We start from the raw sequence: 22,000 nt of genomic DNA on the forward strand, positions 1-22,000 counted from the left end.
GATTACTCAGTCACCCGAGCCTCGGTTGTTCTCGTTTGTAAAATGGGGATAATTGTGCCTGCTTTATATGCTGTAGATTACAAAGGGCAACACAGAGAAAGTCCTCCACAAATTAGGCTGTTCTCATGTTTGTTATTACTGTGACTTACCAGAGAATTGTATATACTTGTTGGGGAAAAATGGTAATAATAATGGTGATGATGATGGTGATAGTAAAAGCTCCAGCTTTTTTTTTTTTTAATGTTAATTTTTGAGGGGTTTGGGGGAAGGCACAGAGAGGGAGACAAAAGATCTGAAGCAGTCTCCACGCTGTTAGGGCAGAGCCTGATGTGGGGCTTGAACCCATGAACTGTGAGATCATGACCTGAGCTGAAGTCAGATGCTCAACCAACTGAGCCACCCAGGCGCCCCCAGCTCTGGCTTTCTAAGCATCCATTGGGCATTGGGCACCATGACAGACCCTGTAATGGGACGGGGAGCAGCCCCTGGTTGTAGCGGTGCTGTTGGAGCTTGGATGTCTGGAAGAAGCACCCAGCCCCCAAGGGAAGGAGGCCCAGCCGTTCCTGTATGCATCAAGACTTTCTTGAACACCCACTACAGGCCAGGCCCTATATCAGGACAAAGAACATTCTAGATGGAGGTTGTGACAGAAGTGGCAACTGCCCATCTCCTTGCCTTGCTAAGGGACCCATGCCTCTTTCAGGGTTTTGTTGAGCAGTTCCCACTCCTGCTACACCACCTGGGGTGGGTGTAGGGGAGAGCTTGTGAGACTGGCCTCAGGAGAGAAAGTCAGTGAAGTGGGGAAGGGCTCATCCTGGACTCTGGTCTGACCCCGGCACACAGTAGGTGCACAGGAAATGGGCCCCCTCCTCATCCTGTGTGAATGAAGTCAGGCATTCTCACTTTTAGTCTTACCAGCTTTGACAAAGCAGAGCCTGGTGGAGGGTTTGGCTCACGACATCCGGTGTCGGTGTTATAGGCGGGGGTGGGGGGGGGGAGCTGCTTTGTAGCTGTATCACTGGAGGGTGTCAGGAAAACAGGACTTTCCCCACAAAACCTTCAAAGGAGGAGCCATCCTTCCTGCCTTTGTGTGCCTGCTCCTTCTGCCCTCACTGAGAGGGCCAGAAGGGAGGGGTGGCGTTTGGGAGCCAGAGCCCCACCAGCATGTGGGTTTAGCTCCTGCACCGGATGGGCCTCCTCTGTCCCCTTCAAGGTCCGGGCCGCTGCCAGTCTGTAGGATGCTATATTGCAGCCCTTTCCAAACACCGTTGTGCCTCCGAGTCACCTTGTTGAAGTGCTGACTCCTGTTCCTAGGGGGCAGCCTGACATATTTGCATTTCAGACAAGCTACTGGATGATGCCTGGCCTGGACCACCGTTTGAGAAGGAGGGCAGTGGCCGGTGTCCCACCTGCCTTCACTCCGCGCTCTGTCACATGCATGCTGACTGAACTGCCTCCTGGTGACCACAGCTGTGCCCAGGGCTTGCTTTGGGCCCCACAGCCTGCCCAGCCCTGGTCCGGGAAGGGCTGGTGACTGCCAGGAGGGGCGGTTGGATGCCCCAAGGCCCTCATCTGCAGCAGGGTAACTGGGGAGTGTCCTGCCCTGTCTCCCAGGGTCTTCAGGGAGGCTGAGCCTCAGCTGGCAACGGCAGTAACCTGCTCACCTACTCAGGAACACACTTGTGATTGGCTTTCTTCCTGGGTTCACCTTCCAGATAAACTCTTCTTGTCACAGGGTCTGGTCCAAGGCAACCCAACCGTAAGCGTGGTCAGTTGCAATCCGCTCTGCCCCTCAAAGCGGCAGGGGAGTTCACTGGAAGCTTCTCAGGAGGCTCAAGGACCACACTCAGAAGCCAGACAAGGACCAAGGGAAGCTCCAGAAAGCCTAGGCACTAGACATGCAGTAGCCAGGAGAGTGTGGCCCAGGGTGCCCACACCCCGGCTGCTGACCACCGCTGCAGCCCTGAGCAGCTCTCCCCCTCCGTTCTGGTGCCATTTGATCAAAGCTTCCCGTTAGCTGTTCCTGAGTCACCAGCCCATGCTTCAGCCTCCAGAGGGTCGAGTTAGATACCCAGACTTGGAGTGGGCACAGGCCCCCCCACTGCGAGATGACCCACAATAGGGGAATTAATTTAAGCGGGAAGCAGGGGTGGGATGCTGGGTAGACCGTCTCCCCCAGAAAAGTTTACTGCAGCCATGTTCAGCATCAAGTACAGGAATGTCAGACCGGTGGGGGGGGGGGGGGGGGTGAAAAGGACACCGCTGATGAAAATGCAGAGCAGTGACTGGCCCCACATAGAGTCCCCCTGGGCCATCTGTCTTGGTGGCTCACAACATCCTCCCTGCCCTCTGCCCTGAAGGAGGAGGAGGTCTGAGCCCTTGACTGGGAGCACGTGGGCACGGTACCATGCCAGTTCCCCACCCCAGTTCCCTTAGGGCAACTAGCAGTTGAAAGGCTGGTCCCTCTTATTCAGCAAACAAAGTGATTTCACTTTCTATGGCTCTCATTGCCCCGGAAACTTCCTCTCGCGTCCCAGGGACTTAACCGTAGTAGCTGTACATCCTCAGAAGCAGCCAGCAAATCACCCTTGGCCTGAACGGGATCTAAATCCTCGTTCCATTCGGTCACCCATATTGCTGCCTTCTGGCCTCTCCCCAGGAAGGGCCTGAGCTGCCGCCACTGCCAAGCTAGGAGGACAGGCAGGAGGAGGTGGCAGCGGGAAAGTGCCTTGAAGATCAACTACTAGGACTCTGAGGGTGATGCTGTTGACCTTTGGGGAAAGGAACAGGAAGTTGAACTTGACCTGTCACCTCAGAGGCTAAGGTGGCCACTGAGCTCTCTTCCTCTCAGGACTCTGTCTCTTAACTTTTTTACTTTTATTTTTTATTTAAAAAAATTTTTTTATGTTTACTTATTTTTGAGAGAGAGAGACAGAGTGTGAGCAGGGGAGGGGAAGAGAGAGAGGGAGACACAGAGTCCGAAGCAGGCTCCAGGCTAAGCTGTCACCACAGAGTCCAACGTGGGGCTCGAACCCACGAGCTGTGAGATCATGACCTAAGCCGAAGTCGGAGGCTTAACCGACTGAGCCACCCAGGCGCCCCACTTTCTCTCACTTTTTATGCATTTTAATCAAGGCCCGTTTCATGGTAAGCTTAAGGGAGCCGCTCTGTTTCCTGTAATAGTTCATACTTCGGAGCTAATTTGTTGGATCCCACCCGTTTTTCAGGGCAGGCCACATAGGTTGGTGTCCAGTCTGTGCTTGTGTGCCTTTGGATGAGGAACCTATTTGAGGTCCTGTCCACCCTGCAGGCTGGTGAGGGATGTCAAATGGTACGAACATGTCTGTCTAGACTGCAGTTGCTGAGGGTGGGGTGGGTTCCTGGGAGGCCGTATCGACCCAGGGAAATAGCAGATCTGTAGGATTGGGCCTCATCCTGGGAAGGGATGTCAGTGTGGAGTGGCCACACCTGCTTTTGCACCTGCTGCTGGGAGATTTTGAGGAGTTCATTTTCCAGGTGTGGCCAGGACCACCTGCATCCCCATCCAGGAGAGTCTGGTCCACGGCTACCCACGTCCCTGCTACTGAGGGTACTACCACTGCCCGGACCAGTCCTCACACTCCCTTTAGTCTAGAAGACAGACCGTAGAACTCCATCCTACGGTCTCTGAAAGTGGGACCCAGAAATTGACATTTGTAATGAACACGCATTCAGATGCTGCTTACGTGAAAAGGCTGAACATTCTTGTTCTTGTTCTTTGGAGGTGCCTGCCAGTGGCAGAGAGTTCCTTTCCCGTCTTGCAAGCCAACTCAACCCTCCCTGGATTCACAGCAGATCTAAAATAACGAGTCTTCCTTCCCTAACGTCTAGAGGAGTGCTTACGTTGTGCTTTCCCTTTGGAGACGAAAGACTCAAGCTGTGGGTTGCTCGGGATAGATGTCAGGAGGATGCTGAATCCAGAGGCAGGGCCGGGCCCGGGGCAGCTGGGATGGGTCATTACCGTTAGTTGTTTTAGGATTGCAGGACTCCCTGGTTGAACTGGCCATGGGGCAGCTGGAAAGCCATCTAGTCGTGGGGGCCAAAGCCAGTGTTGCGATTCCAGAGTTAGTGCTAACACCCCTGATGCTGAACAGCCTGACACTTTGCCCCTTTCTTCCCCAACAGGTGTGCGCCTTGACCGAGTGCGTGGAGGCCGCCAGAAATACAAGCGACGGCTGGACTCTGAGAGCAGCCCATACCTGAGCTTACAGATTTCTCCACCCGCTAAAAAGCCATGTGAGTGTCAGGGCAGTCCATGCTCCTTCTGCCAGCATGGGTACCTGGGACATCTGGCCCCCGTGGGGAGATGCCACCTTCCCACTGCTGGCTAGAGACAGTGTGGATCCTGGGGAGGTGGCATTGGTGGCCGGCTGGGTGTCGGGTGCTTCAGGCTTCATTCGGAAGGCCTTTCCATGTGGGATTTACAGAATGTGGTTCCAAATGAAGCATGATCCTAAGAAGGCATGGGCCCCGGCATCCAGAACGTGTCGCCCTCACCTGCCACTCAAAGCAGGTTCCTCTCAAGAGAAGTCACCAGCAACTTCCCTTGGAGGGCTATTTTTTAATAGCCCAAATCAACACGGCCAGCAAGTTTGTGGAGTGTAAAGGGGAGGGGGAAGGGAGAGACTCCTCAGAACCCAACTTTTCTTTCCGAGTCACTGCAGGCTCCACCCCGGCCCCTCCTCCTCCCCCAACGTTCACATTCCTCCTCTGGTTGTTGGCAGTGACCAAGATTGTCTCCTACCTGCTGGTGGCCGAGCCGGACAAGCTCTATGCCATGCCTCCCCCTGGCATGCCGGAGGGCGACATCAAGGCCCTGACCACTCTCTGTGACCTGGCAGACAGGGAGCTCGTGGTCATCATTGGCTGGGCCAAGCACATCCCAGGTGAGTCCCGTAGGACCGGGCGGGGGTGGTATAGCCAGGGACTCTCAGCCACTGTCCCCACCACCGTGGTTCTGATGCATGGGAGCCCCGGGACCCAGGAGCCGTGTTTTCTTCTGGGCTCCTTTTCTCTTCGTGGGATTGGACGTAAGCAGGTGTTGGGAGGTCCAGTAACATTCCTGAACTGCTGGGGGCTCTTCAGAATCAGTGATCACTCTCGAGGGTTGCTGATTGCTTCTTACAATAGGTGAGATTCAAAGAGCAAGTTCTCTGAGTCCTTCAAGACCAAAGGGTTTTCTTGTAGACCTTATTGGAAATGTGCTGGGAAAGTGCAGCAGAGAATTTGAGTCTCTTGCTTCCTTTAGCGGCCGGTGGACTGGAGTGGTTAAGAACATGGGCTGGGGAGTCAAAGTCTGGGATTCAAAGGATTCAACATCTGGGTCTGCGGCTCACTAGCTGTGTCACCCTGGGCAGGTCACCCGGCCCCTCTGTGAACAGGGAATAATAGCAGTACTTCCTTCGTGGGCTTTGCCATGAGGATGAAATGCAAGGATGAGTGTGATGTGTGGTCCATGTTCACATTCACTGCCGGCTCACTATTGCCACTTGCCTGATCTTACGGGAGGCCCATCTCTTAATAGGTGGCATGGAAGGTGCATGTAATAAATACGTCTCAGGTGATAATGGACTCCGGATACGGCTGTTCGCTGCGTGTGGCCCACACCCTTCCTTCAGCATCCTCTGTCTGGACAGACGGTGGAAGCTGGTTTTTAATTTTATTTTTGTAGACGCCGATACCCACGTGTCTTGCATTACACACGTGTTGGGGAGCTTTTGAAAGCCTGTGCCGTTTATGCCTCATAAGGTTTCTACAGCTTGTCTCCTAGTGTGGTGGGGACATCCTGTTTTCCTCTGGCAGTCATCCACCACGGACTCGGATTCTTACTAGCGATGTGACATGGGGCAGTTTATCTTCCTGTCTGTAGGTCCTCTTTGTGTGTGTCGCCGGCTCTGAAAAATGAATGTAGCATGCACGGTGGTGTAGCAAAGGTGTCTGAGACTTTAGATGCCAAGGCCCGCAGTTGACTGGGGGGAGTCAGAATGTTCGTATAGAAGACACGCGTGTGTGCACAACCTAGATGAAGGAGTCTTCCTGCGGACGAGGGCTCGGGAGCTGATGCTGGTATTACGTAGCTGGCAGGAAGCGTAGCATTCCTTGCGCAGATGGCCCCTGGCGTTCCGACTCGGGGAGGGCCTCACCGGGGATCTGAGCTGGACGCCCTTACTAAGGAGCTCAGCCTCTTGGGATTACACACTCAGTAATTTTGAATCTGGCCTGTGCTGATTCAGCACAGACGTGGGGTCAGGCCACTGCGTAAGACACCTCAGCCCGGATTGCTCCACTGACCCGGGGCCGAATCCGGTACAGCTCCCCCTGCCCCTCACATCCTGCCCTCCCCGCCATCATACGCTCCTCTTCCATTGCATCCCAGCGATGGCTCAGGGGTGGCGCCTGGCGGTCCCCCAGGTCACCGCTTCCTTCTCCTGCCACCTCTCAGGGGAGGTGTAGAACCAGGAGGTGCTGTCTCCCTTGCACCCGTTCCTCTCTCCTGTCTCCCCTCCTTCCAGCGCCATCTCCCATCTGTGCCCGACCAAGAGGGAGGTGGGCCGAGCAGAGTGGCTGTTAGGGGCCCAGACTTTGGATCCAGACAGACCCGAGCCCTGATCCAAGTTCTGTCCTTACTGGCCTTGTGAAGAGATCTCATTTTTCTGAGCTTCAGTGTCCTTGCCTGTGAATTAGGAATCGTAATAGATGGTACAGGGCCGTCAGCCCAGCCCCCGCACACAGTGGGTGCTTGATAAGTGGCAGGGACCGTGACTGTGTCATTGTCTTTGCTAATAGTATTAAAAGCTTCCTTTCACATCTTCCTTTTCCCTTGTCCAGAGCTGGATTCTTTTTGATTAAAAAATAAAATAAACATAGGGGCTCATTTGTCTGTCTGAAACACTAATTTGCCTATTTTGCATAAATTTGCATGCTGAATTATTTGGGCCTGACCTTCTAGTGTTTAAGGTAAAATTAATTAATAGCGTCTCCTGCCACTGCATGTAAACCTCATATTAGGGGCCATGACATATCAAGTGCCTGATATGTTTAAACTAATCGACTTAATCCCATCTCAGATTAGACAGAAAACTCCCCTGAAGACCTGCTCACTGGCCTTTAGAGAGAGAGAGAGAGAGAGAGAGAGAGAGAGAGCCAGAAAGAGACCAGGTTTCTTAGCAGGGTAGATGCAAGCCAGGGCCCCACCCTGGGACTGACGTCAGCTCCTGTCCATCCTGGTTCCTGGACAGCAGAAGGTTCCTTAAGACCGCTCAGGTTAGCACTCTGAAGCAGAGCCCAGCCCACTTTCCTTAAGCAAGGAGACCACGTCTCATGACTCAGTACGAGCTAACCTCTCAGTATCTGCCCATAGCCTGGCATACAGAGGGCACTTCATACTTGCCTTTGCATGCATTTATTGAGTAAGGTCTCTTGTTAGGAGTTGTGGCTGATACAAAGAAGTAGATTAATTTCTGCCCCAAGGATCTCATTTATAAATAAGGTGGATAATTTTGTTTTTAGTAAAATACTCGTTTTTAAATTTTTTTTAATGTTTGTGTGTGTGTGTGTGTGTGTGTGTGTGTGTGTGAGAGAGAGAGAGAGAGAGAGAGAGAGAGAGAGAGAGAGAGGGAGCACGAGTTGGGGAGGGGCAGAGACAGAGAGGGAGACACAGAATTCGAAACAGGCTCCAGGCTCTGAGCTGTCAGCACAGAGCCCGACGCGGGGCTCGAACTCGGAACAGTGAGATCATGACCTGAGCTGAAGTTGGACGCTTCACTGACAGAGCCACCAGGTGCCCCAATACTTTTTCCCTAAAAAGAATTTTTTTTAACGTTTATTTATTTTTGAGAGAGAGAGACAGAGACAGAATATGAGCAGGGCAGGGAGGGGCAGAGAGAGGGGGAGACACAGAATCGGAAGCAGGCTCCAGGCTCTGAGCTGTCAGCACAGAGCCCGACATGGGGCTTGAACTCACAAACTGTGAGATCGTGACCTGAGCCGAAGTCTGACTCTTCAGCAGCTGAGCCACCCAGGCACCCCCAACAAAATACTTTCTCATGAGAAATTCTAAACATACAAAAATAGACCAGACCTCCATGAGGAACCTCCATGACACTTGCTTCAATATTACCACCCCACTGCCTGTTTCCCTTTACCTCTACCCTGTTTCCCATCTCCTGCACACTTAGGAGGCAGCAAGGAGAACCACGGGACAGAGGGATGCCATGGGCTGCGGGGGCAGAGGGCAGACGCTGAGCTAGGCCTTCGGGACTGATGGGCAGTGGCCATGGAGGAAAAGCCCAGAAGGGCAGCAGGGCGCCACGAACACAAGTTTTCAGGCTGCAGGCCAGAAGCTAACATATGTACACAGGCGCTGAGCGACCTGCTTGGGCAGTAGGAAGAATCGTTTGAGCACAAAACTCATTTCTCAGCAGCCCCCCCCCCCCCCCCCGGCTTTCACTCACATGTTTGAACACACAGGACACTTTCATACGGGTGAGCTCCCTAGGGAGCTCGGGCTGATTGCGGCTCACTCAGAATAGCAGCCATTCCTTTGTTTCAGTCTGTCTGCAGTGGCCTTACCCCGCACGCATGCAGGCTTTTACCTGGAGTTGAACTTTCCAAGTCCTGGGTTGCCCAGAGGATAAGCCCGAGTCTTTAGAGCGCCCACCCCTCGTTCCCCGGGAGCGACAGCCTCGAGCAAGGGGCAGCAGCCTTTAAGAGGCAGTGGGTATCGCTTGATGAATTGTCCTGTCACCCCAGGTGGCCTGGAGGCTCCGCCAGCTAGGGGAGCCCTCCCAGGCCAGGGTGACACGTGCACACCTCTGCAGGGGGGACCCCCCAGAGGCCTCCTCACGGAGGGCTCCTCAGCAGCCCTGCTCCCAGGTAGCCACCGTCTGGCTCTCGCTGGGGAGAGAAGAATGCCAGCGGCCGATGAAATATGGGCTGCCGAGTGACAGCAGCTGTGTCTGGAGTGGCCTCAGATCCTATAATTACATCTCCCTTTATTACCTCTGCTAATGGCCCTCCAGGTCGACAGAAACGATAATAAATTAACAGATTATGAACTCCACTTGCCACAAATTATGTGCTCTTTTTTTTTTTTTTTCCTTAAATTCTAGGAGCTCATGCTGTCAAACCACTGGGGGATGGGGGCTTGGGAAGATCCTGACTGTTATCAGATCAGTTGGTCCAGATAAAGCAACTTTGTGGGGGTGGGCAGCACGGCCCCAGGAGGGGAGGCGGGCAGGGGCCTGGGCCACACCAGCCTCTCCCGGAAGCCACCCTGTCCTAGAATTGCTAATTGCTCGATGGAGGAGGAGACCCAGCCCAGCACAGAAAAGCAGACGTGGAGGGTGCTTGGCCGAAGGACAGGGAGGAGTGCTTCAGCCCTTGGTCTGGGTTTAAATAAAAGAAAGAGTATGTGCTTTTACCAAAGATGACGGGCAGGGACAGAGGGCTGGAAATTAGGAGTTCCATATCCCTCATCTTTCTTAAACATCCTTCTGGGAATTTCCTGTGCACGTACAGCCACTGTGTGCGTACGTGTGTGTGTATGTTCTCTCCCCACCATGAGACCATTCTAGAACAACTGCTCTACATCTTGCTTTTTTTCATTGAATTCTATAACACGGTAGCACTTCCCTTGTGCTAGGCAGTGTACCGAGTACTCCGCACGTTAGCTCATTCAATCCACACGGTCCCGTTAGGGAAGTATTATTATTATTCCCGTTTTACAGATGAGGAGACTGAGGCACACAGAAGTGGACATACCCAGTGTCACAGCCAGTGGTCAGCAGAGCTAGGATTCTAGGGTCTGGTCGTGCATCTGTGTCCTTAATAGTTAAGTCCTCCTTACATTCATGGGTGTCTTTCCACACCCACAAAAATAGTTCTACCTCATTCTTTCTGGTGGCTTCTAACATGCCATTCGTTTAGCTAATAATTATGTTTATATAGTAATTACACGAATCACATTAGTTACATTTAGGTTGTTTCCTGCTTGAGGCCATTACAGACTGATGGAACAAAACACCCTTTCACATTTATCTCTGTGTATTTGTGCATCCTTTTCTTTCTGGGAGAAATTCCTAGCAGTGGAATTTCCAGGTTGAAGGAAGCATGCCTTTTGTTTTATGCTGGATTTAGTTTTATTTTGGGACATCTTAAATATGGACAGGTTCAAAGACCAAAACTAGGTAGAAATGTGCACACAGAGCCTTCCCCTCCAGCCCTGTCGCCTCCCCTCCTTCCTCCTAGAGCTGTTTTTATATTTCGTTCTTCCTTCTAGTGTGTCTTTTTTTGAAATACTAGAAAGTATTTGAACTTTTTAAAATATTAGGACATACCACATATTTCCCCCCCTACCTTGCACAAAGAGAAGCAGCCTCTATATACCATTCAGCACTTTGGAGAGTACATTTGGATTTTCAAAGCCCCTTCCAGCTCCTTTCGGAGCCACTCAAGGAGAAGGAGAGAGGTCAGGGGCCGAGGGCCAAGTCCACTGCAGAGAGGTCCGCACACAGGCCTAGGTCTATCCTCAGATGGTGGCCCAAACTCTCAAAGGCGCTGTCCCCTTTCTCCCACCACCTGCTCCCCTCCTCCCAGAGGGCAGGCCTGTGTCTCTGGCTTCTGCACGATGGAAAAAGGTGCCGAAATTCAAACTCGTGGCTGAAGGACTGAGAGGGTCTCAGCGAGTTCTTTGGGCCCATTTTCTTGTCACCTAGGAGTCAGGGTCCAATGACATTTGTTGTGCTCTGTGCTGGGAATATGCACTGCGCATCTCCCTTGTCCCAGCCGGCGCTTGGCAGTGGGGGTGGGGAGAGGGACAGCAGCTCATTCCCGCACCCTGGGGTGTGCTCGCCAGTGGGGCCCTTGCCACCCTCTTTAGAACCCCTCCTACCCTGCAGGGTTCAGCCCCAAGCCTCCTTCTGCAAAGCCTTTGGCACATTCTTGTTTGGGCCAAGTTCTCAGAGCCCTCCACCCCCCTTGTTCTTCTCACTGCCCCAATTTCAGGATCACGGCAGAGCTCGGTGCTCGGGGCATGCCTTTCCCTCCTGACCGTGAGCGCTTTCACGCAGGGACCCCTTCTGGTTGGAGCTCACCGTTCTGCCCACAGGGCCTGGCATTTAGCAGGTGCCCAGTGAGGAGGTGCTGGATGAAGGAAGAGACCAAAGATGCTGTTAACGTGCTTCTGGTGATGGTACCTTCGTGATGGGCGTCACAGGGATCCCTTCTCTTTCGTTTCCAGAAGTCTCGCTCTTACCTCACCTCCCTTTTTGCAATTGTCTGTTAATTTTGCCCCGTCCACCTCCTACATCTTCCCTCCCGGTCTGTCTGCTTCCAGTGCAGCCCCCACGTCCCTGCGTGTACACACCCTCATGAGCTGCCTGATTGGGATCTGTTAATTAATGTCGCCCAAGCCCTCACCCGCTCAGAGGCCCGATAAGGGAAATTGGATGTCCGTTCTATCTGCCTTTTATTACCTCCCGGCTCTCCCTGCCACCACAGGCTGCCACACACCCCCTCTCATGCTGGGATCCAGACAGCACGCATACACCTGACCCCTCTCCCCAAGGAGGTATGTCAATCCAGGCCTGCCCCGTCCATCAGTGTCATCGCTCAGCTCTTTTGATGGGTGCCAGCAGCCAGGTGGTGAGCCAGGAGCCCCAGGAGTGCCCCCTAAGGTTGAACATTCACGCACTGCTTGGAAAATGGAGAGGGACCGTGGGTTTTAGACTCGGGGGATGGCAGGTGAGGGGTGGGACAGGCTCCACGGAAACCCAGAGCGATGGTCCTGTCGAGAAGCTCAGGACCACTCCGGGCCTCCAGCTGTGCCCAGAAGGAAGAAGAGAGTCATGCCAGTAGTGTGCTAATAACAACAAAAACAGTAACGACAGCCACGGGCATCACCCCTCGGTCAGGCTCGCCGGGCACCGCCAGTGTAGGGAACAGAGGGGGCCTGTCTGAAAACCACCTCTTCACCCTCAAAGCCCCCGCATCAGCGCTGCACCCACACGGGGTGAGGTGCCAGGGCACCAATGCAGCGGAGACCCACATGGGCAAACTCAGACCCGGCCGCCCGGGACGCATGGTACATACAGATGGCTGTGTGGATACTCTTCCTTCTTCCCGTCAGTCTGGCGGCATCCGTGTGGGAGCCAATCTTGGAATTTCTGGCCAAAGTTACCACCTTGTGTTTAGTGACCGAGAAGTTTAAAAATCAACTTCTTCCCTCCCTCCCTTCTCCTTCCTCTTCCTCCTCCTCCTCCTCCTCCTGCTCCTTCTTCTCTACCCTCCTCTCAGATCAAAATGTTAATTGTTCCGGGATGCCTGGCTCCGTTGGTTAAGCATCTGCTTCTTGGTTTTGGCTCAGGTCATCATCTCACAGTTTGTGAGTTGGAGCCCCGCGATGGGCAAGAGTTTAAAAAAAAAAAAAAAAAAGATGTTCATTGTCCCATGCCTGAGTTAAGTACATGTATAAAGCAATTCCAGACACTTCTCATTTTGCACATGAAGACTTTTCATCTCATCGTTAATAGCAATAGTACGAGCTCAGTGAACATGTTGTATGTCCCATAATCGTTGTCTTATTCAGACCTCGTGGAGAGTCTGAAGCAGGTGTTAACAGTTATACCCATTTCACAGAAGGGGATGCTGAGGTTTGGGGCAGTTACAACTTTCACACGGTCAGCCTGCAGCTAGGAAATGGGGAGTCAGAGTTCAGGCCCAGGCAATCTCCCAAGCACATTGGACAAGACCATGTCATAATTCAGGAGCCATCCCCATCCCGACCTCCTTTTGCGCTGGGGTCAGCCTCCTTACTAGCAGGGAGGGGGAAACTCCCATGATTCTAAGCTCTCGGAATGCAGGACGGCTAGGGTCATCGTTAGGTGGAGAGTGATGGCCAGGACGGCAGGGGTCTGACCCCTGGAGGAGAGGCTGCTCTGTGAGAAAGTGCCCCCTGACCCTGGGGGCTCTTGAGCTCTTAGCAGCCCGGGCTGTGGTCAGTAGGGGGTCACTGGCTGGGAACAGCTGAGTCCTCTCTCCCGGTTGGGCCCCTGGGTCGGCACACACAGCTGAGACTGTGCAACGTTAAACGCCAAAATGTCCCCTGGTTGAGCAGAGAGAAGGATCTGGAAAGTCCCCAGAGGGAAGGGGACCCAGTACTGCCGCCTTTTGATCCTATTATGAATTTAAAAACCCCTTCAATTACAAACACATTTAATTAACCAAAAAAAACCTCTCCAGACATTTGAAAATAGCACAGAACTAACAACAAGGGTGATAATAACAATTGTCAACATTGACCGAGCTCTCATTACATAAGTCTTTTCCGTGAATTCCCCGTCTGACTCACTGGCCAAGGGAAGGACGAGGAGTTCAGCAGGTACGGAGGGAGGGGCAGGATCGGGGCCCGGGACCACCTCCTCCAGCCAGCCCTCCTGACTGCTGCTGCCCTCCTTGCCCCCTCTTTCCGCAGGCTTCTCGAACCTCTCTCTCGGGGACCAGATGAGCCTGCTGCAGAGCGCCTGGATGGAGATCCTCATCCTGGGCATCGTGTACCGCTCGCTGCCCTACGAGGACAAGCTGGTGTATGCTGAGGACTACATCATGGACGAGGAACACTCCCGCCTCGCGGGGCTGCTGGAGCTCTACCGGGCCATCCTGCAGCTGGTGCGCAGGTACAAGAAGCTCAAGGTGGAGAAGGAGGAGTTTGTGACACTCAAGGCCCTGGCTCTGGCCAACTCAGGTAAGGGCGGGCATGGGCCCCACGGTGGGACATTCCGGAGGTCTTCTTGGGCCCCGGGGGGCACAGCCCCGGAGCTCGTGAGCGGGGCCACCGTGAGAGGCAGGGTGGCGTGAAGATGCCCGAGGTTCTTGTCACCAAAGGTTGTGCAAGGGGTTGGCCTGGAGCTAAAAGGGGTTGGCCCGCGATAGGTGCTTCCTGAGCCCTTGATTTGCAGGGCGTTCTACGAACTGAGCCTCTGCTATCTAGCCCAGCACACCGGTTAAGGACAGAGGCTCTACAGTCACTGAGAGTCAAATCCTGCTTCTGCTACTTGGGCAAGTCGCTTCCCTCTGTGCCTCCTATTCTTTATCAGTAAAAGGGGAACAATACAGAGTCCCTCCCCCACCAGACAGTGGAGGGGGTTTATTTGTACATCATTATGTTACACTCACAACATGCTGGGCTTACAGTAAGCGTTGAACCTGCTAAATAAATTAGCTGTGAACTTACTTAATTCTTAACAACCCTGTGAGCAAGGGTCTCATGATTTTTACCCCATTTTATAGACGGGGGAACTGAGGCTTGGAGAAAATTGCCCAGGGCCACACTGTCAAAGGGTGTCAGAGCTAGGACTCAAACCAAGGCCCTGTCCTTGCAAAATCAACCCCCAGCTCATAGCCACTCCTTGAATCTTCCAGTCAGATCGCTCAGGCACAAGAGAGAGAAAACCTTCCCAGCTGAGTGGTCTGGTCTGTCGTTAAGAAGGAGGGCTTCACGTCCCACTCTTGATTTTGGCTCGGGTCAATGATCTCAGGGTCGTGAGATCGAGCCCCGTGTCGGGCTCCGCACTGGGCAGGGGGCCTGCTTGGGATTCTCTCTCTCCCTCTCCCTCTCCCCCTCCTCAGCTTGTGCACGCTCGCTTGCTCTCAAAAATAAAAAATAAATAAAAGTAAAATAAAACTCTTTAAAAAGGAGGCTTCGCCTCCCTTCCTTCAGCCCCTTGCAGCTCCTGGCTGGAATCTCTGGGGACGGGGGCTGGGCGCTCGTGATGCAGGTGAGCGAGCTGGACTGTCATCTGTGTCCACACTTGGGGAGCACCCACCGTATGCGGGGTACTGTGCCAGGCAGGGGGTGGAGAATGCAGGAGAAAATCAGGCTCCCTGTCCTAAAGAGAGACTGTCAGGCAGGCACACACAGTTCCCCAGGGCAGTGTGTGTGCCTTGCTCAAGTCTGGTCACATGGACCCAAGTTCAAATTTTAGCTCTGACACTTAGTAGCAGTGTGGCCTGGGCAGGTTGGCAACCTTCCTTAGCCCTGTCCTTGTGTGTACAATGGGGACATTCCAGTACCTTCTCCAAGCACTTTGGTCTTGAATGACCGACTGAAGATACAGCACTTAGACCAGTGCCTGGCCTAGAGCAAATGTTCAATAAATATTAATTATTATCATTATTATTAATATTAGAGGAAACAGAGTGTATCCGCACAGGGAAGAGGGACAGCTGGTTCCCAGGCGGAGACGGTACAAACAGGGTAAGCGACCGGTTTGCAGGGATACGCTTCGGCTTTTAGTAAGTCCCGCGTCCCGGGAAACCTCAGTCCCTGGCGAACCGAGACCGTGGCCCCCCTAACAAATGTTTTCAGAGAGAATGCAGGGGTGCTGCCACTGCCCTGCTCAGCCCCCCTTTACTGGGCTCGTGCTCCCCTGCCCCAGCTGTTGAGTTGTGCTGCTGATAGCTCACAGCTGCCCCCTCGGCCAAGATCTGCCATCACCCGCCGTGCCCGGAGAGTCAGGCACCTTGGCACCATCAACTAATGGCAACCCACACAGGGGAACAGAAGGCTGGACTCTTGGCAGGGCGAGATCAGAGCCCTAGTGGATCAGGCCAAAGCAGAGGCCACGTCCTCACCTTGCTTGTTCCCACCCTTACCCTGTCCTGCCTCCCTTCCTCCCTTTCTCCTGAGAGCACACCCTCCAGAAAATCTGTGCACCCAGACCCTGGTCTTGGGCTCTGCTTTTGGGGATCCTGATCTAGTGCAGAGAGGGAAGCATTTCCTTTAGTGCAACTCCCTTTTATTAATAAACAAATGCAAGAGAATGATTAAACTTTTACATGCTTCAATACATAAACTATACATCTTTTAAAAATTTGTTTTTAATATTTATTTTGAGAGAGAGAAGTAGGCAAGTGGGGGCGGGGACGGGCAGAGAGAGAGAGAGAGGTGAGAGAGAATCCCAAGCAGGCTCTGTGCTGTCCGCGCAGAGTCTGACTCAGGGCTCGATCCCGTGAACCATGAGATCATGACCTCAGCCGAAAACAAGAGTCGGACGCTTAACCGGCTGAGCCACCCAGGCGTCCAGACCGTTTACGTATTAAGATTCCAAAATGGTAGTGTGTTCTTTGTTAGAGAATGCCGGGGCTGTTGGGTTTTTTAAAAGTAGTTTTCAATTTCCAGAACGACTGAGCAGGTGGCACTACGGTGTGGGCACCCATCTCACCCTCATCCCCCACCCCCACACGGGTTCCTCTGTCGTTCACGTCTTGTATTGGTGTGGCAATTTGTTACAATTAATGAGCCAGTATTGATACATTATTATTAACAAAAGTCCCTGGTTGCCATCCAGGTTTTACTCTTTGTGTTTTGTGGGTCTATAGATTTGACAAATGGGCAGTGACAGCCCCCGCTCCCCCTCCCCCCCCCCGCCGGTCCCTACTGTACACAGTGGTCCCACCCCTCGTGAGCCTGTGCCACCTACTGAGAGGGAAGCACCTCAGCCAGCCATTGCAGGGGGCTGGGGGTCTGTGTGGGCGGAGGGGACTCGGTGAACGCAGGGGACACAGCGTGGGGACAGCGAGGCCCGCAAGGCTGCCGGGCCTTGGAGGGCACGTCTTTGCTTTTAGACTCTCCTGACACTTCATCCCTGACCTCGAGCTCGGGCTGGCCCATGCGGGGAGGAGGAGGGTGAAGAGGTGGGGTGCCGCTGTCATGTCTATGCCACCCCTCAACGTCAGGCCGTGACGGCGTTCAGATGGCTCCGTAGCTCAGCTCTCGTCCTGATCTCACAGGCACGTGCGTGCACACACACAGGCTCAGAGACATACACGTGCGTGTGAAGACAGGCATGCATGCAAATACACCTACACGTGCACACACATACATGCACACACACATGCATACACTCATGCACACATACATGTGCGTGCAAATACAGATGCATACACATGCGCACACACATGCACACATACATGTATGGACACACGTGCACACACAGACATACACACAGGCTTAGGTACACATACATGCACATACAGTTACACACACACGAACACGCATGCATGCATACAGACACATGCACTCATACGCATGTTCACAAATACGACACACACGCGTGCACACACATGCAGATGTGCACACGCAGGCACACACATAAGCACACATGCACACACAGCACCTGGGGACTGACAGTGGTTTAGTGACAGGAGCCCATCAGGAGATTCAGCTGGATCAAGCTTCGCCTGAGTACGCACTGTCATGTCATGGGAGATGAAGTTCCAGGAACCTGCGCTTCTGGCCCGGTGGCACCTCCCAGGCCATCCTGTGGCTTACGTGCCGGTCCAAGCAGTTCAGAACAGAGAAGGAGGAGTTTGTGATGCTCACAGCCCTGGCTGCATAGTCGAGCAGTCAGCTGTGGGCAGGAAATGGGGGAAAGCCTAGGCCTGCTATGAGTAAGGCCAGAAAAGTAGGTTGGGGTCAGACCAGAGGCTCTAGGGCTAGGAAGCGGGTAGGAAGGGATTGGGTTGCAATAGGGTCGGTCCAGGGAGCCATGAAAGGTTGTACAGCAAGGTAGGAAAATCCCCCAAACAGTGTGTTAGCTGGAGGAGAGACAGGTGCCAGGAGGTGGCTGGAGTGGTCCTGGTGGTGGCCCACGGTGCCACTGCTCAGGCTGAGGGCATGGGATGGGACCACTCACATGGGGCTCGGGGGCTGGCTCCAGGCAGAAGAGTGACGCACATCAGAGACAGGCCGGGGCCCCCAAACCACAGCCCCTCAGGAGCCTGCCGGCCATCTTTCACCCCAAGTCCCATCTCCAAGGCTCCTTGACAGCAGAAAAAATTCATAGCCATTGATTTTGTAATTAACAGTTTATCAATGCCATCGATACAGACTCACTGATGGATTGCAGAGAAATTAATCTTGCAATGTTATTTTATTTCATTTTTGGTCGAAGGCAGCTGTCGATTTTGGCCTCCTTGGGGAGGGTGGGGGGATGGGGAGAGGAAGCTGGCGGGAGGCAGGGAGTCTGGATGGCCACGTCCCAGCCTTACAGGGACCAGCGCATCTCAAGTGCACATTCTGGAAACAGCTGAGAGTGTAGGAATGGAGCCATGCTCCATTTCCAAGTGGAGGAGGAGTCCTCGCTGCTCCAACAAGGTGGAGGGTATGAGGCCAGTAACGCCCCAGTGCACTAAAGGCACTTGCCCCCTGGCTGAGTCCTCACCGTGATGATGGTATTACGTTTATTAGGCGGTTTCTAAGTGCCTGGTAATGTGCTATCTCTTTTAACCCTCACCACGACCCTATGAGGTAGGAGGTATTTGCTCCATTTTACAGATGAAGAAACAGTGTCAGAGAGCCTAACTTGGCCCAAATAACACAGCGTCTAGGACTTGAGACTCTCGCCTTCCTCATTCTGCTTTTCTCCCAAGAGAAGGCAGGACCCTGGAGGCATGGGCTGAGTGTGGATCCAGAAGGTCAGAAGGAGTCACTGGGGTCAGCCAGTTGGAGCAGCTGCCCTCGGCAGTCTGGTACCTAAACTAACCCAGCACGCACAGGAATCGCCCTGCTCTCTTGAGGAACTCTGGGGCCTCGCCCTGCCTTCCTGGCAGCCTCCCCAGAGCCTTCGGCTCACTTGACCCAGATGCACCCTTGCTTCCCGCCTCTGGCAGGCATCAGACACTGCGGTTCAGTGTGGTGGCTCGAGAGCTTTAAGGAGTGTCTGAAGAAGGCTGGGTGTTTTCCCTGAGGCTGGGGAATGAGTTCCAGTACGTTGCCTTTGCTTCAGCCCCGACCCCGCTGTAACCCAGCTGTCAGCACCTGCCCTGCTGGGATTTAGGTAACTTTCGTTTGAACCCCCAGTGCCTGCCTGAATCCAAAGCCCTCCTCAGGATTTTTGGAGAGCTCCCCACGGCACCCTCCGTCACTGTGCCCCATGCATCCGGCCAGGCCATCTCGGTCCCCCAGCACAGGGCACCTCCACGCAGAGCCCAGCCCCTTTCTCTGTGTGTGGATTCCGTACCCGGCATTCTGTCAGGTTAGTGATGTCCCTGAAGATGAGCTGGTGATGATGCCCCCGGCTGGGCATTTCCTTCGGGACAGGAACTGTTTTCAGCCCTTGACCTGTATTAAGTCATTCAACCTCTTGAGGTAGGTATGGCTGTTACGTCATTTAACGAATGAGAAAAACAGGGCACAGAGAAGTTAAATGACTTGCCTAAAGTCACACAGCTTGGCAAGTGACGGACGCAGGATTCCAACCCACCAGGCTGGCTCCAGAATCCTCCTGGCACCTCCAGGGCAGTGACGGGTCGGCTCACATTCAAGTCCTTCAGGGTCTCCGCCGCCACCTCCTGGTGGTTTCTCGAGAGATGACCTTCCTAGATACAGATCGCTCCCGGGGTCCAAGCCTCCGCTGTGTCATTGGCCTCCGTGACCTCGGGCTGGCCGCTTATGCTCTGTGAGCCTTAAGTCTCCTTCTTTGTAGAGCGAGGATTTGGAAGGCCACCCCGCAGAGGCCCAGGGGCCCCAGGGTGGAGCCCATCCCCCGGGGCGTCCGGCCACACCCGCTGACACGAGCCCTGTGCCCACAGATTCCATGTACATCGAGGATCTGGAGGCAGTGCAGAAGCTCCAGGACCTGCTGCACGAGGCTCTGCAGGACTACGAGCTGAGCCAGCGCCACGAGGAGCCGCGGAGGACGGGCAAGCTGCTGCTGACGCTGCCCCTGCTGCGGCAGACGGCTGCCAAGGCCGTGCAGCACTTCTACAGCATCAAACTGCAGGGCAAGGTGCCCATGCACAAACTCTTCCTGGAGATGCTGGAGGCCAAGGTCTGATGGCCCGGCACATGGACCGACTCCCACCCGCGGACAGACCGACCGACCCGACGCGGAGACCTCCACAGCCACCAGCCTTGACCTTCAAGCCCTGTATCATGGCCACGAGCAGTCCCCGAGGAAGGGGCTTCTCGCCTCCCGGCTGCGTGCAGAGTCCTGGGTGCAGCGGGGCCGGGGAACAGGGATGGGAGGGCAGGGCGTGGGCTCACCTGTGACTGGCTTTTTCTCTGGTATGTTTTTCCTTCTCCACGGGCAGTGCTGACGCCCGGGCCAGGGCTGACTCCCTTGAGACTAGAGACCGTGGAGGAAGCCCCGCCTTTCCCACCAAACCACCAAGAGACAGCAGCGTATTTCCTACCCCCTCCCCACCCCCCCTCCCCACCTCGTGGACTGGGCGGCCGGTGCTCAGTGCCTAGGACGCCCCCGGCCCAGGCTAGGCGCCACCTGGAAGTTTTCCCTCCCCAGACGGCAGGTGCTTTCTTCCAGAGGCTCCGCCTACTCTGAGGTTCTCTGGGGCCCCTCAGGAGGCTGCGTACCTTCCCCGGTCCAGACCCAGATGGCTCCCACCCTCCGTCCTTCCTCTCAGTTTGGCACACTCCGCTCCCGTTAGGGACTCGCCGTGGAGGGAGCAACTGGCAGAGTTCATGCGTTTTCCCGGGCACACGCCCTTGTGTGCTCCCACCTGCCTGTCCCCGCTGTGCTGGGGCCCTCCTCCTGTCCCGGGAAATCCCTGCTACTTCCTGCCCCTACCTCAGAGCTCACTCAGTGGGTTCAGCCAGCCAAGGTGACTTCCGGGTCCACAGCTGGGAACCGCACTGGCTCAGAAAAGAGCAGGGCCCAGGCGATACTCCCCAGAGCTCCTGCTTCTTGCCTGCTTCTCACCTCCCGCCCTTTCAGCCTTCAGGGCAGATCTGGAGCAGGTGGGCCTGTGGCAAGGCAGGGAGTGTAGGGACCTGGCCCCATCTGAGGGCACCCTGGGCACTGATTTCAGGCTGGCGGTCCTGGGAGGATTGGGGCAAGATGGGGGAGGCTCGAACCAATCTTTGCTGAACACAGAAAGGCCTAGAAGTAAGCAGGCAGGGGATCCCCAAAGACAGGGAGCTCAGGGGAGGTTGCCAGCCTGCCTGCTACGTCCTGGCTTCTGGGGACAGTGGACACCAGGACTCCCCGTTCCCTGCATTCCAAAGGGTTGGGCGAATCAGTGCCACAGGAGGGGTGCTCCTGTCACCCTGGACTAAGGTGCGACGTAGGTCCCTGGGGACACTGAGAAGGCCCAGCTCTCTGGCGGGAGCCCCCGGTCTTCCTGGCTGCTGTGTAGGAGCCCCTGGTTTTCCTGGCTGCTGTGTAGACTGACCAACCACCCTGGTTGGCCCTGAACATTCCTGGTTTTAGCACTGAAGGCCGTGTCCTGGGAAACCCCTCAGTCCCAGGCAGATGGGGACGGTCTGTCTTCTGATTTCTGTGAGTGGCCTCAAAAGTCGGTTGTAACCCGCTCAGGGCAGCCCTGAGCACCTCGTGTGCTTGCACACGGGTTAGCGGGTGGCTGCTCAGAGGATCCCCCAAGGATGGAGTGGGGGGGGGGGAGGGTTCAGCGTGATGGGAAAAGCCCCTCCTACGCAGCTGCCTTGTGAAGCAGGGTTCGGGGCAGCCCTACCGGGGACACTTGTGGGGAACGCACACGTGCACAGGCAGGCGGGATGGCTCACCCATCACTGGGACACCGCGGGGGCCGGGTGCTCGCTCCCAAGCCCCGTAGCTCTCCGCGTAAGGCGGCTCCGGCTGTGTTCTCCACATCAGACGCTCCTGAATTTCTGTGCTGGGACGTGCTGAGGTCACCCCAGGCGGGAGGGCTGGCCGAGACCCAGCAGCTGCAGAGTGGCTGTCTGATGTCCTCATGTAGAAAATACCATGGGTTCCAGGAGGCCTCATGGCCCAGTGACGTGCGCTCCTCTCCTGTTAGCCGGTGGGGAATCCAAGGCCAAAGCCACGGGACAGCATTGTAATGATCGTCCGAGATGCTTCATCCCTAGGTCTCTGGGAAGTCCCAATCTGGGTGGACACACCCGCACCTCAGCATCAAGGGACCCGGGCAAAGACCCAAGTCTGACAACCACACCCTAAGGTCC

At 54.7% G+C, this 22,000-nt stretch overlaps 1 protein-coding gene across 6 annotated transcripts in view; it reads left to right on the top strand.

Moving 5' to 3' along the window:
- The window catches only part of ESRRB (estrogen related receptor beta), a 170,881-nt gene extending 149,695 nt beyond the window's left edge, over positions 1 to 21,186 (top strand). For all 6 annotated transcript variants that reach the window (XM_027066226.2, XM_053224754.1, XM_053224757.1 and 3 more), the window contains exons 4-7: positions 4,165 to 4,275; positions 4,764 to 4,925; positions 13,511 to 13,780; positions 19,630 to 21,186. In XM_027066226.2, coding sequence (XP_026922027.1) covers positions 4,165 to 4,275; positions 4,764 to 4,925; positions 13,511 to 13,780; positions 19,630 to 19,874 — 788 coding nt within the window. In that variant the 3' untranslated portion in view covers positions 19,875 to 21,186. The remainder of the gene's footprint in view (positions 1 to 4,164; positions 4,276 to 4,763; positions 4,926 to 13,510; positions 13,781 to 19,629) is intronic.
- The last annotated feature ends 814 nt before the right edge of the window (positions 21,187 to 22,000 follow it).

The sequence above is a fragment of the Acinonyx jubatus genome, chromosome B3, assembly GCF_027475565.1.
Source record: "Acinonyx jubatus isolate Ajub_Pintada_27869175 chromosome B3, VMU_Ajub_asm_v1.0, whole genome shotgun sequence".
In the NCBI taxonomy this organism is placed as follows: domain Eukaryota; kingdom Metazoa; phylum Chordata; class Mammalia; order Carnivora; family Felidae; genus Acinonyx; species Acinonyx jubatus.